Consider the following 14,490-nt stretch of genomic DNA (forward strand, 5'->3'; position numbering starts at 1 on the left):
TTCTTCATTATTTACAACTGTGTTGTTAGACTAGCAGTGTACCCAGTTAACTCCACCCCTTCCGCTATCAATGACAAGCCGTGTGCGTTGAGTGCAAAAAGTGTCCAACATTCCACACTCTGTTTTGACAGTTGAAAAGTGCATCATCCGGGTACTTAAAGTACACTTCTTTTTGCTGCATTTTCAGTGTAAACATACCCTACTACTTGCAATACTTTGGTTTGGGATGCACCTTTAGAGAAGTTAATACCATTTTAAGTGTGGTTAAAGTGTCCAAATACTTTCGGGCCTCAAATCTTCTTAATGCACACTCTAGAGCATGGAATGGCAATTTTGATAGTGATGAGGGCCAAAACAAATTTCTCTTTTTACCAAAGGGCTGGATTACAACTTTCATATTGTTCATATGCAGTTCAAATGGACAAATTCATGTTAAATTGAAAAGCAATACTACTTCAATAATACATACTGTCAAGTCTCATTTGTTTTGTCTGTACATTTCCAACAAGGAAATGTTTTCAATCCCACCTCTAAATTAGGCTGGGTTATTATTTTTTTACCCAGAATTCTGGTTTGAGTTTCTTGGATCATTTTGTCGGGTCATTTTCATTTGCATTTGGCAGACGCTTTTATCCAAAGCGACTTACAGAGCCCTTATTACAGGGACAATCCCCCCCGGAGCAACCTGGAGTTAAGTGCCTTGCTCAAGGACACAATGGTGGTGGCTGTGGGGCTCAAACCAGCATCCTTCTGATTCCCAGATTACCAGTTATGTGCTTAGACCACTACACCACCAGAGAGCTGTTTTAGGTTTAGTCCACAAAAACTGGAAGAGAATTCACCATGGGTTCCCTTGGGATTTTCCTATGTTTTTTTTTTTTTTTAAATGGGTTTTTCAATTTATGAGTAAAATATAGTCTGTGGAAAACAACTTACATTTATGCATTTGGCAGACACTTTTATCCAAAGCGACTTACAGTGCACTTATTACAGGGACAGTCCCCCCAGAGCAACCTGCCTTGCTCAAGGGCCCAGCAGTGGCATCATGGTGGTGCTGGGGCTTGAACCCCCAACCTTCTGGTCAGTAACCCTGAGCCTCAACCACTGAGCCAGTATTGCCATTATGAGCTGGTTCCTTTAACCCAGCATGTTGTCTGTCTGATATGTAGTCTTGGTGCTCATTAAAAAAAGAATATTCAAAGTTAAAATCCAAATATTACCACTCCATGCTGACCGCAGCCTGTTGCCCTCCTGTCGCAGGGTCATTACTTTATCTGGAACGGATCTTCGCCGCCAGCCGTAACCCAGAGGACTGATCTTGTCAACGGGTGCATTCCCAATCTTGAGTTTGTTGTTGAGGTCATGGAGGCGGTGTGCCAGGACATGCACTGAGCAGGTGCCAAGCAAGCAGCCCGGTCTCCTGGATTGGTTGATGGAGTTTTTGAGCGTTTTGTCCTCATACTGATGTCAGTGCTGGAAAGGCAAAGAGGGGTAGAAGACATTACTGTTTGCCCGTTATTCCTGAGAAATTGCATCTGGCTCACAAATTGCAGCCATTTTTATGCATAACATATCAGTGCATAAATACAAATAATTTCCGCACCACACTATCCACCCCCACCAAACACACACACCATGTGACAATCGGCACCCAGAATTTTCTCTGCTACATGCGTCACCTTGAATCTTACTGTATTCAAATCTTTCCATTATTGCAATTTCCGTTACCAATATGCATCTCGCGACATGTATATTTCGATAAATTCGATATATCGTGCAGCAATAGTAAAAAGTTTTGCTACCACTCTTTTTACCCTTTTAAAGGTGCACTCAGTAACTTTTTTGTTTGTGTCATCTTGGACTTACACTGACACCTAGAGGTGTGGATGCAGCATCATTCAAAATCAGTAAATTTCAGGTACAGATGCCATTGTAGAAATTCATTATTCACAGTCAGCCATGATTAATATCATCCAAGAGTAAAAGTGTCCAATTACAGGGTGGTTACTGAGATTAAGCGAGTAGTATTCAGCTGGTCATGTGATTTGATCATGGCAGCCCCCATGAAGGGACCCTCTCCATGTAGATTTAAACAGCTTTTTTATAGTTACTGATATGACTAGAGTCCTGATCTCGAGTGAGGAGTCATGATTTTATACATATGTATCAAAATTTCAACTAATTTATTTTGGGGTACATTTTTTTTAATAAAGAATAAATCATTGAGTGCACCTTTAAATTTGTGATGAGAGCACAGATCTGGTGTGACTGTGCATCTTTCTCATACTTCTCTTTGTGAGCAGTGGTGTAACGGTGATTCAAGATCAGAGATTCCATATCCAAACACAGCATCCACATGATTTCCCTGTAAACTTTGTAACTGTTTCCCATTTCGAGTTGAAAATGCAGTTTTAGTTAGTCAACGCCTATTCTTCAACTACAAATGTATTTTGTAAGAATGTGTATACAGATGTGTTTTGTAAATTTTGTTCTCTGGTTTGTGTGCAGCTGTGTTGTGTTTTCGGTTGTTAATATCGCTAGTGGTCCTGTTGAAGTTAAACAAAATTAGTTTTTACTTGCACGCCCCATTCTCACAAGCAGGTGCAGCATTACTACTGCTCTCGTTCAAGGAACTCTAAAGCTCGAGTGCAGTCTCGTGAACACAGTAGATCAATGGTTTCACTTAATAATACATTCGATTTTGCTTTGTTTTACCAAATCTTATTCCTTCAGAACAAGACATGAGTCAAAAACAATAATTTATTAGACTTCTGAATTGTACTTTTTGTCCTTTTGAAGCTTGAAGAGTTGGTCAACATAAACTGCCATTATATAACATCACTAAGCACATTTTGGGCTCATATGGGGTTATAACAAGTCAACACAAGGGTGAGTAAACAATGACTGAATTTTTATTTTTTGGTGAACTGTCCCTTTAACTGTTTGGAACATGTGACCTCTACTGGTGGATAGCAGTAATAGCACCATAGCCTGAATTCTACTGTATCACATTAACACTTTTTCAATGTACTAAAGTCAATTTTCAATCTAATATTGCCTGACCAGCCATATCCAGATTCCAGAGGGCTGCCAGTTGCCCATCCCTGGTCTAGAGTAACCAAAATAATGGTAGTGAGAGCCAACCGATAAGGACTAGTCAAATATTGGCCTGTGTGTTTGTACAGTTGGAGGCCATTTTCAAACTATACACTGAACATATACAAATGGAGGGGAACCAGTTTGCTGGTGAATTTCTCGTAAAATTGAATTCCATATCTATCTGAGCCCAGTGTTTCCATACATTTTATTGCATTTGTTATCTTTAGAAGTTAAAATGAGTGGTTCAACTCTTTGGCCAGGTCTGGCTGTAGACTATTCAACAAACCTTGTATGCAGTATGATTCTTATCATGAGGTGATACAGTATTATACAGTAAATAGAAGAAGTTTGCAAACATTTGATACATTTTATGATTATTAGAGACTAGTTAAATGGATTTGTCTTTGATATGGGGGATCAACCAAGAATGGCCTGGCACTTGAATTGGTGCTTGAACTGCCTTTGTCTTGCTTTATTCATAGAAAAAGACCATGTGAGAAGCGAGTAGATGTTTAGCTTTTTTAGTTGGGAGGAGGTTAAGTCTAGTCTTTGGATTTTAGCTTTGAATATGTTTAACCTTTAACCGACATGACTTGCTGATATGCAGTGCTGTGTAGGAGCTGATTACATGTAATCTTTATTATGTAATCAGATTACAAATACGAATTACTTTTAATTAGATTAAATTAGATTTTAAAATACTCATAATCAGATTACAGTTACTTTTTGATAGATTACAGGATTAAATATTAATCAGACAACAGCAGTAAATTGTTTATAAATGATTGATCCCCCAATTCTACTTTAAAAAAAAATCTTTTATATGTTTAATTCTATGCCTATCATTGTTATCTGTTAGACTAGAGAGACCCAAACCAGGGCCCGTAGGACAAAGTTGGCACATGATGACCTTTGATTTGGCCTGCTTTGCCATGTACAGTAATAGAAGAGGGAAAAAATACATATAAACATATGACAGCTCTTCGTAGCATTGGTTAATGTTTTTTAAAGAGTAATGTTTTTTATACTATTAAATCATAAAGGACGGGAACCAGGGCAACTTTACTGTTTTAATATAATACAGTTTGATATAATGCAACATTTACGTTCGTCCCATAGCCCTCAATCAAGTTATTCCCTCAAAAAAATCACATTTTTGGCTGCGTTAGACCTTAGCTTTGAAATACTATGTGTACATTATTTCTATTGCCTTCACTTATTATTGATTCTGGATGTCAAATTTAAACCTGGAAGACAATAGTTTAAAAAAATATCCTCTTCTGAATAAGAATAATTGATACCATATTTTTCTGCCATCTTGGCCAAAAATAATGTGTAAAACACCAAAAAATCATATACATTCTCATATTATGATTATGTAATCTTTGTTTGCAAGGCTGTATACTGGAATCAACCAATACAAATCTCTTATTTGTTTACCACTAATATGAATATTGGAACTGAAGTGTAACATCAGCCTACTTTGTATCCTCAAATACTGGTACCCCAATGTCTAGGTTGAAAAATACGGTTTCTTGAAAGCTGTACCCTTTTCAAATGAAATAATAAGAATAAGAATAAGAATCGTTACAATTATAATAATAAGTGAAGGCAATTACCCTAGTAATGATGATCAACATGCAGTTCTATGTATGCCCTACTGTATAAAAGAGACATGTTGATTGTAGGTCTATATTCACTGACAGGAATTAGAAATTTAAGAGGTGTCTATGGGTGAGGCAGAGGGTATCAGTCTCAGATTACATTTAGAAATGCTTGGTACAAGAACACCTACTCCAGTAATTGTGTCCACAAGGTGGAACTATAGCACTAATTTTACATTTACATTTATGCATTTTGGCAGAAGCTTTTATCCAAAGTGACTTACAGAGCCCTTATTACAGGGACAACCCCCCAGAGCAACCTGGAGTTAAGTGCCTTGCTCAAGGACACAATGGTGGTGTCTGTGGGGACTGAACCAGCGACCTACTGATTTCCAGATTACCAGTTATGTGCTTTAGACCACTACACCATCACCACCTCACATTTAGAAAAAAAAATTGGAACTCTTTCCAGCATCGTTACCTTGCCATTAACTGTGCACTTATGATTTGTAATTATATATGGCACATTAGCCCCAGCACAAATTCATTTACAATAAATCAAACCCTATTTGCTATGAGAGCCTAGTTGCTACATTTTACAACAGCCAAAGAGAATGTAAAGCATATTTATAGCCTTTCTAAATACAGACTGCCGGAGGTAATAAGGACTATTTCCCAAATATTCCCAAATATTCCTAATCTAAAGGTATTCTATGTAACGTGGCTCTAAGTTATGTTATGGATGTAACTATCTAAGATTTATGTAAACAACATTTTTATGTTTTTAAACTTTCTGTCATCAGTATGTGCTGACGAATACCACATTAAAGGAATATTCTGGGTTCAATACAAGTTAAGCTCAATCGGCAGCATTTGTGACATAATGTTGATAAACACGAAATGTTGTTTTTGACTCGTCCCTCCTTTTCTTTAAAAAAGCCCAAATCTAGGTTCCAGTGAGGCACTTACGTTGGAAGTGAATGGGAGCCAATTTGTAAACGTTAAAATACTCACTATTTCAAATGTATGGCCACCAGATGTAAACAATATGTGTATTAACCTGATTTCAGTGTAATCTAACCTTTTCTGTGTAAAGTTATAGCCAGTTTTATAACTTTGTTGCCATGACGATGTGATGTCATTTGATTGGTTATTAGAGTGCTTGGAGATCAGCCAAAAAGTGGTTTGGTGCTTTAACTGGTGCACTGATCTTTTTATTCATTTATTCATTTTTTTAGGAGGTTATGTCTAGTTTTGTATCGTAGCTTTGAATTTGTTCAACCTTTAACCGAATCGACTTGCTAATAACTTTGTGGGCTACATAAAACCCAAACTTTCTGTTATGATGGAAATGACATGGGTTGAAATAAAGTAGTGTTTAGAGAGAACCCTACAACCCTAAAACTTTCAAATGACTGTAAACATTTGGATTTAAACAACTTTACAACTCAAATAATAGATGAGTTTCAACAGAAGAAATTATGTAAGTGCTTTTATAAAATTAAAGGCTTACATTTCTGCCTTATAAACACAAAAGAAATTGGCCCCATTGACTTCCATTGGAAGCACCTCACTGTAACATCAATTTTTGCTTTTTTAAAGAAAAGGAGGGACTAATTGAGTTTAATTCTTTCCTGGCACAATTTGGATGCACTGTGATTCATTGTATCATATGGTGCTTTATGAGGCCACATGGGCGCAACAATAAAAATGCATTTTTGAAGTTCCATCTAATTAAGAGAGGAATGGTAATTAGGTGTTTAAGAGGAATGTGCCTCTCACACTAGCATGCACTACAAAAAGCCCTTTGCTCTACATCTTGCAAACCCACTCCCTGAAAAGCTCCCATTAAACACAGCTCTGGTCCATACCACTTTCAAAAACAAATCACTAGTAGCTCCAAAATATTCTGTGGTATTGCATATAGTCAGTGTGTATGGAAAACCAAAAAAAACGGAATGCAATTGACGCCCCGCCCCATCTGCCCCCCAGGGTCTTTAACAAGTAATCACCCTGACCAGGTGCTGATCATGTGTCTGCCCACTGGGCAATCTGGATGAGGAACAATCGAGAGATGCTTTCTTTAACTACCCTCACTTCCTGTAGAACAGAACATAGGAGGCTTGGAAGACATCAGCTTTAGTTGTATGCAAAAGTTTATTGAATGACAATGTTGCTTCATTTCACATACACACACATACACACACACACACACTCATACACACAAATAAAAATAGATCCCATTTACAAATATATAATTGCATAAAAGAAGTTATCCTATTACCACAGTTTGAAACATCCTTGACACGAATAATAGATATAACACTCCCATCAATGCCCTTATGTATTTCCTGTACAAAAATAGTTTTATCTCTGTAAGTAGTATAAAGTAATATAAAACAATTAAATAATATAATGATATATATCTATTCAAATATACATATACTTGCAATAAAAACGGACATAGATTGCACATATCTCTGTACAAATAATAATAACAATGTTCAAGTAAGTTAAAATGCAATCCTTATGGACTGGCATAGACAATTCACATAATCTAAGGCATTCATCCTGCTTACAGTGTCCGAAAATGTGATTCCAAATAGAAATGCTTCATTTTTCAACTTATTCCTGTCTAGAATCATGTCTCTTCAGAAGCCCAAAGACTGGAGAGTAAATAACAGTCACTGGACACCATAATTCCACTGACTGGTTCACCAACAGGGCAGTCCACTTCTCCTGGGAGATGAAGTTCTGCTTTTCCTTTAGGCAAGTCCACTGTTTCCAGGTTCAGTGCAATGATACTTGCTCATATCCAAGGCACATTGTTTCATGTATGATTCTCCATCTGCCTTTCCCCATTCTTGTTTCTGCAATTGCTTAGACGATTTCTCCTTGAGGACAGTCTTCAGGAGACAAGATCGCCCTCCCTGCCCCTGTGCTCAGAAAAGAATGTGCTGAAGAACACTTGGCAGGAGTCTGAGGCATTTGTAGAATTTCATACTTGGCCGGCGAGCCTCTGTCACCGTGTTCTTGTAGCACTCCCGCCCTGTCCAGCTCACGTCCGTCTGAGTAGTGCTTCCAACTTTTGTAGCCGTGACTGAGAGTCCGAGCTGTTCCATGCTGGCCGCAGCCTGTTGCCCTCCTGTCGCAGGGTCATTACTTTATCTGGAACGGATCTTCGCCGCCGGCCGTAACCCAGAGGACTGATCTTGTCAACGGGTGCATTCCCAATCTTGAGTTTGTTGTTGAGGTCATGGAGGCGGTGTGCCAGGACATGCACTGAGCAGGTGCCAAGCGAGCAGCCCGGTCTCCTGGATTGGTTGATGGAGTTTTTGGAGCGTTTTGTCCTCATACTGATGTCAGTGCTGGAAAGGCAAAGAGGGGAAGAAGACATTACTGTTTGCCCGGTATTCCTGAGAAATTGCATCTGGCTCACAAATTGCAGCCCAAGTTTACTTAAATGTTCTATGCTTGACAAGTTTGACAAATCTTCTTCTTTGGGGAAAACAATGGCCACATTTGTCATAAAGGGATTATTTCAATGGTAATGAAGTTTTCTTACCTTGAATGTGGCATCAAGTTGTCTCTCACATCATCTGGTCTGACAAATTGGCTGTTCTCAAAACTCAAATCCCTTTTTGATCTCTGCAGCCAGATACTAATTATCAACGAGAAGAATGACATTCATTAGAAACCTTTAAAAACCAATGCATAATATGTTCAATTCTATTTCATATCTACACATCAGCTTACCTTCTTTTCAAAACTTGTCTCAGGTCATGTTTCGCACTGTCCACACTGGGTGCAACGGTAACCAGCAGGCAGCAGCAGAAGACGGACTGTAGAATCAGTTGCATCGTAGCTGAAGTCTTTAAGGAAAAAAAATAATGAAACATCTGTTAGATATCACTTAGTCAGAAAGGGACTGAAAAGATCTAATCACCTGCATGCAACTCCCCAACTCTGTGCCAACCATGCTTTGCTCTTGCTTGCACAAGAGTCCAAAAGCCAAGCTATCATGCATACACTCATTATACATTTATTTACAATGTCAAGGTGAGGTCACATTTCGTATAGTAAGGTAAACTTATGTTTTCAGACAGCCATAAAAGGGACAAATATAAAAAGGTATAATTTTATATATAAACATTGCTTCAACCCTGTAATGCACCCTATACACTAAACACAATTCTTCTATAATGAGGTTTAGTTATTTTTGCCTCACAAACTAAAGCTGTATATATATATATATATATATATATATATATATATATATATATCACACACTCATGCATGCAAAGGTTAGAATACAGATAACCATTGCATGCATTGACATGACCCTTAAAAAAAGACAAATAAACAAACAGAAACACTCTCATAAGTATACATACCTGTGAAGAAGTACAGTTCACTTGGCTTGGTGTGTTCTGTGTAATCTGTGTTGAAAGTAATCCAGAGGCTCTTTCACTTTCTGTTATTGCTGAAATGCAGCTGTGATACTCGTAATAGTCTGACTCTCCACAGTAGGAGTAAGGGCATTTATACTTGAGGGAGGTGGGAGGGGTCATGTCTGACACCCTCTCTCTCATCCCAGTCCCTCCGTACCAAGCCTGGATACACTTCCTCTTTGCAGTATTGCCAAGTTCAGACCGTGAATGCGAATAGGAAAACGAAACTGGAAATAATAAAGGGATTTTTTTCTTGATGAAAATGTAATGTTGAAATTCTTGGCATGAGACTTTATCAGTGTTTCTGGGAATAAACTAATTGTCAGGCTGGTAGATAATTTTTGGTCAGACCATTTATTTTTGTTTTAAACAAAAAAGTTAAAAGGAATGTTACATAGAAATTCAAGCTTCTATGTCTAGAAACTTTTGGGGTTTGAATGGATGAACGTTTCTACATATGTATAACATAAAGCAAAAACAGGTTTCATTTACAAAGAATAACACTCTTTTAATAACATTGCTTGTGTTGTCTGGGTGTTGGTTGGGGCACACTATCAAAATAATATGTCTGACTTGAGAAAAATATGTTAAATTAGATTTTTTTAGACAGTTCAAATTTGTATTTTGTTTAACAAAAATATATTAATATTTTGCCAAAATATACATTTTTACTCACACATTTGAATGTAAGTGTGATATAAATAATGTATTATTAGGTATATACTGTATATACATTTTTTTTTATTATTTTTTCTCTTGAATCTCTAGTATACTAAGCTCAATGTGAAAAACTGGTACATAGAGAGAATATGTATCTACATATTAAAGGGTTAGTTCGCCCAAAATTCATTATTTACTCACCCTCATGCCATCCCAGATTGTGTATGACTTTCTTTGATAAGTGTGGGTGAGAAACAGATCGATATTTAAGACCTTTTTTACTTAAATTATCCTCCTTGAAACGTAGGTGGTGATATGCACAAAGAATGTGAATCACCAAAAACAAAAGAAGAAGAATGTGAAAGTGAAAGTGGAGATTTAAAGTAAAAAGGACTTAAATATTGATCTGTTTCACACCCACCCCTATCCTATCACTTCTAAAGATGTAGATTTAACCTCTGGAGTTGCATGGATTACTTTTATGTTTCCTTAATATGCTTTTTGGCGCTTCAAAGTTGTGGTCACCAATCACTTGCAAGGTATGGACCAATAGAGCTGAGATATTCTTCTAAAAATCTTCTTTTGAGTTCAGCAGAAGAAAGAAAGTCATACACATCTGAGAATTTACAGTTTGGGGTGAACTATCCCTTTAAAAGTGACAATAATGTACATCTATATAATATATCGTCACTTAATTTCAAAATATTCCAAACAACAGTTAATCTGTTGTAACTTTGAGCTACATCTGTCTGTTTTTTCAATGTTAGGGGTAAGACTGTCTATTCCAGGATTTGTAAACATAGATAACAGTGTAACTTTGAATTTTGTGGAGAGTGGCCAATGGCCTTCACCTAGTTATAATTTTTTTTTTCTTCACATTAGACTACCTGAAATTAGTAAAAACGAAACGAAATATAAATCAGAAATACTTCTGCCAATGGAATTTCTTTTTGTCCCAAAATGTATATGTGTACTGTTTTTCTGAATGTATTGCAGTGCTGTTATTTAGCTTTTTAGTGTCAAATTTGAAACAGTACAGGGAAAAGATGGAAGAGAGCCAAAAGTTCCATCTAATATTCTTCAGCAATTAACAGTTCAGTCCTGTGATTTATCCATATATGGAGAGACAAAGATTGCACAATCACATTCACAGTATCTTAACAGCAACATTGTGTTGTTTGCCTCTCAGCCCATATATGGTAATTATTGTTTGCTAAACCAATATGTCATAGTCATCAGAAGGATTGATGATATTTGATAAGTTAAAATGAAGAAACACAGTGAGGCAAGGGGAAAGCAGGTCTACCTGTGAGTTAAATGTTCAGATATGCTACTACAGTGCCAATGAGTCATTGACCACATTGATGTCATTGAGTATTCAATTTGATATTGGCAATTTCATGATTTGAATAGAGATCATGAGTAATGAAGACAACATTTGAAAAATTAGAAATCTTTTGAGGTTCAAAGATCTCTTACCATAGTATTTAGTGTAATAGTCTTATACCAAAGATAACATAGTAATACCACGGATTTCTGAAAATAAATAACGCTTGAACACACACACAAATCAAACACATGTAGTGTTTCCATGTTTTATGGGGACTTTCCATAGACATAATGGTTTTTATACTGTACAAACTTTATATTCTATCCCCTAAACCTAACCCTACCCCTAAACCTAACCCTCACAGAAAACTCTCTGCACTTTTACATTTTCAAAAAACATAATTTAGTATGATTTTTAAGCTGTTTTCCTCATGGGGACCGACAAAATGTCCCCACAAGGTCAAAAATTTCGGGTTTTACTATCCTTATGGGGACATTTGGTCCCCACAAAGTGATAAATACACGCTCTCACACACACACACACACACACACACACACATACACACACACACACACACACTAACAATTGGGTACAATTTAAAGGACTATCCCAGGTTCAAAACAAGTTAAGACCAATCTACAGCATTTGTGGCACAATGTTGATTACCACAAAATGTAAAAAAAAATAAAAAGCAAAAATCGAGGTCACCGTGAGGCACTTACAATGGAAATAAATGGGGCCAATTTGGGAGGATTTAAAGGCAGAAATGTGAAGCTTATCATTTTATAAAATCACTTAGATTAATTCTTCTGTTAAAGCTTGTGTATTATTTGAGCGGTACAGTCGTTTTAAGCTTTGTTGACATCATCATTTTCTTTTACACAGAAAAGGTTATTAAGTGATTTTATCACTCTAAAATAATGGCAACACACATATTGTTTATGTCTTGTGGCAATACTTTTGTAAATTTACTTATAACAAGTGTATCACAATAAATGTTAGTGTTTAGCGTTAGACTTTATTTAGGTTTGGTTAACTGTAAAACAAGTCCATTGGGTTGCGTGAGACGAATCTCAACAGATGTCGCCTAAAAATTACATATAGAAATTTATTTTTTAAAAGCTGGAAATAAAAAAAAGTGTACCCCCCTACAAAAATAACACAAGCTCCACTGTGTTACAAATAGTATATAATAAAACAGCAACTTCAACTCTGCTTGATCTACATGAAGCTGCGTAGCATAGCCAAGAAATTACTTTTGGATGGGCCTCAACAAAAATGGATGGGCTCAATCTTAACCCAAATTTTTTTCTTTCTTTCTTTCTTTTTTTTTACCACATTTTCCTTAACAACAGAGAAATGGCACATTCAAACAGTTCTTTCACACTTTCAGGATTCACAATTTAGGCATTTTTAAACTATTTATAAATATATATCTTAAGTCAAAGAATAAACTCATATATGGACCTTGGTCTAATTTGGGGTGGGACCAGGCTCCCCCTGGCCCACCCTTGGCCACGCCACCGTGCCTTGTTGCTGTAATGTGTAGTAGAAACAGTTACGGACTTCCAGTAAGCAAAAAGGGAAGGTAAAAGACATGCCAGCGTAGTGTAAGTGTATTGTAATTGGTGTTTCAGTAATGGAGAGTGTACATTAGAATGAACGCAGGACCCACGCCCATGGACGGACGACCGCCAGTCCACGCATGCGCACTGGCGTCATCTGTGTCAAACATGGCTGTGCTTTTGAAGAAAGAAAAATGCTGAATTGTGTTGCAGAATTTCGCCAAAAGAGGAACCAATGGCTAGACTGGCTGATTATTTCATGGTGGTCGGATACGATCAGGAGAAGGCTGGTAAGATGCGGTGTGGGTGTGAGAAGAGTGTTGTGATTTATTTAGGCCGTCGCTGCTTGTGTATCGTTTAAAGAGATTAACGGGCAGATTTCACTTTCTTTGACGTATTATGGCATGGTACTGTGGTTGGTATCATAACAGGTGTTATTGAACAGTTTTACCAGGGAACTCAGATGGGTGTCACAACCTCTTCATGTATATGAATTAAACAGGACGTGCGTGTATACATGGGAGGTTTTGATGCTAGTGTGGTCATTTCGCTATTGTTTTAACATATTTGTGTACCAACAGTCAGGTAAAGTATATAGTGTATCATGTGTTTTATTTGGGGTTTACACTGAGTCAATCTCGGCGTGTACATGTAAACACAGTGAAAATAAAGCGCGCGCTGTCTCAGATAGTAACTTGTTACATTACTATTTGTTTTCACTGATCTGTAAATGGACGATTTAGGCGCTCTATACAGCATTGATTTCCACATTTAGCCGTGAGGTTCGGGTCAGTGTAAGCGCTTAAATGTGTGCGTTGTGCTCAGTAGAGATTTTCTGCTGGAGTGTTCTTCCTGTGTTGTGGAAAGCGGATGCAGAAATCTATCGCAAGGGAAACAGGAGCTGTGCGTAATCGTGTTGCGTCTACAGGTGCTCCACATACGCATTGATCTCATTTACAGCACGTTATTGTGTTTACATCCCTAAATGGTCCAAGCAGAGAGCAGGTCACCTGTCACACCTCAGGACATTCAGGAAACAACACTGGAATGATATTCATCAGCCATTATAATCTTATTTTTCTCCTCCACCATTTCTACCAATTCTGCTTGACTTACTCAAATCACTACTTAAAGTTCTAAAATGTCGTTTTAGAACTGTGTACTCTAATAGAATGTTCTGCATTTATAATATAATCAGCAGCGATGATGTCATTCAATATTTGCATCATTTGCAAATAGTCTTCTTTCTTGTGTCCATTTGGCTACTGAACTGTGATAGTCTTCTTGTTTTACATTTCATACATTTATTAATTCAGCTATAGCCACCTTTATATGGGAAAGACTCGTGCTCAAGCTGACAGAAAGTCATTGGACAGAAAACCCATTTTCATTACAAAACGAGTCTGATGCAGCATTGCTTTTAGAAGCAATTAAAGGCTAAAACTTATTGGGGGTTAAATACAAGTTAAGCTCAGTTAGCAGCATTTGTGGCATAAAGTTGATTCACACAAAAAAATAGTATATTTACTTACTAAGTCAGTATAAAATCAGTGGCGGTTCTGGCTTACGTGGCGCCCCCTTTAATATCAACAACAACATGAGAAACAGCTAAATATTTAAGTCGTTTTTATACTCTAAATCTCCACTTTCACATCTGAAAGTCACATCTGATGACTGTTTAGTTTCACTTTCACGTCTGAAAGTGTGAGTGATTTAGAGTAAAAAGGGACTTAAATATTGATCTGTTTCTCACCCACATCTATCGTGTCACTTCTGAAGAC

The 14,490-nt window shown here is 37.2% G+C and overlaps 2 protein-coding genes across 4 annotated transcripts in view; one reads left to right on the plus strand and one right to left on the minus strand.

Moving 5' to 3' along the window:
- Positions 1-6,851: 6,851 nt before the first annotated feature.
- On the minus strand, positions 6,852-9,212 carry LOC127660282 (pro-adrenomedullin-like). The gene is made up of 4 exons (XM_052150416.1): positions 9,098-9,212; positions 8,460-8,575; positions 8,269-8,364; positions 6,852-8,071 (listed from the first exon to the last, which is right to left on the minus strand). The coding sequence occupies exons 2-4, from the start codon at positions 8,561-8,563 to the stop codon at positions 7,762-7,764; spliced, it is 510 nt and encodes a 169-aa protein (XP_052006376.1). The 5' UTR covers positions 8,564-8,575; positions 9,098-9,212; the 3' UTR covers positions 6,852-7,761.
- A 3,552-nt stretch (positions 9,213-12,764) lies between these two features.
- The window catches only part of LOC127660117 (myotubularin-related protein 13-like), a 179,503-nt gene continuing 177,777 nt past the window's right edge, over positions 12,765-14,490 (plus strand). Inside the window, exon 1 of one of the 3 annotated variants that reach the window (XM_052150205.1) lies at positions 12,765-12,999. In XM_052150205.1, the coding sequence (XP_052006165.1) occupies positions 12,945-12,999 (55 nt within the window). In that variant the 5' untranslated portion in view covers positions 12,765-12,944. The remainder of the gene's footprint in view (positions 13,000-14,490) is intronic. The other 2 variants (XM_052150222.1, XM_052150213.1) reach the window with 2 other exon arrangements.

Source organism: Xyrauchen texanus, chromosome 2 (genome assembly GCF_025860055.1).
Source record: "Xyrauchen texanus isolate HMW12.3.18 chromosome 2, RBS_HiC_50CHRs, whole genome shotgun sequence".
NCBI classification, from domain to species: Eukaryota; Metazoa; Chordata; class Actinopteri; order Cypriniformes; family Catostomidae; genus Xyrauchen; species Xyrauchen texanus.

What these genes read in the sequence shown, in the direction of transcription:
- LOC127660282 (XM_052150416.1), bottom strand. Translation starts at nt 8,563, where the DNA reads ATGCAACTGATTCTACAGTCCGTCTTCTGCTGCTGCCTGCTGGTTACC. An exon ending in AGACAAGTTTTGAAAAGAAG is followed by an intron (nt 8,365 to 8,459) that starts GTAAGCTGATGT and finishes GTTGATAATTAG; the next exon opens with TATCTGGCTGCAGAGATCAA. An exon ending in AACTTGATGCCACATTCAAG is followed by an intron (nt 8,072 to 8,268) that starts GTAAGAAAACTT and finishes TTGCCTTTCCAG; the next exon opens with CACTGACATCAGTATGAGGA.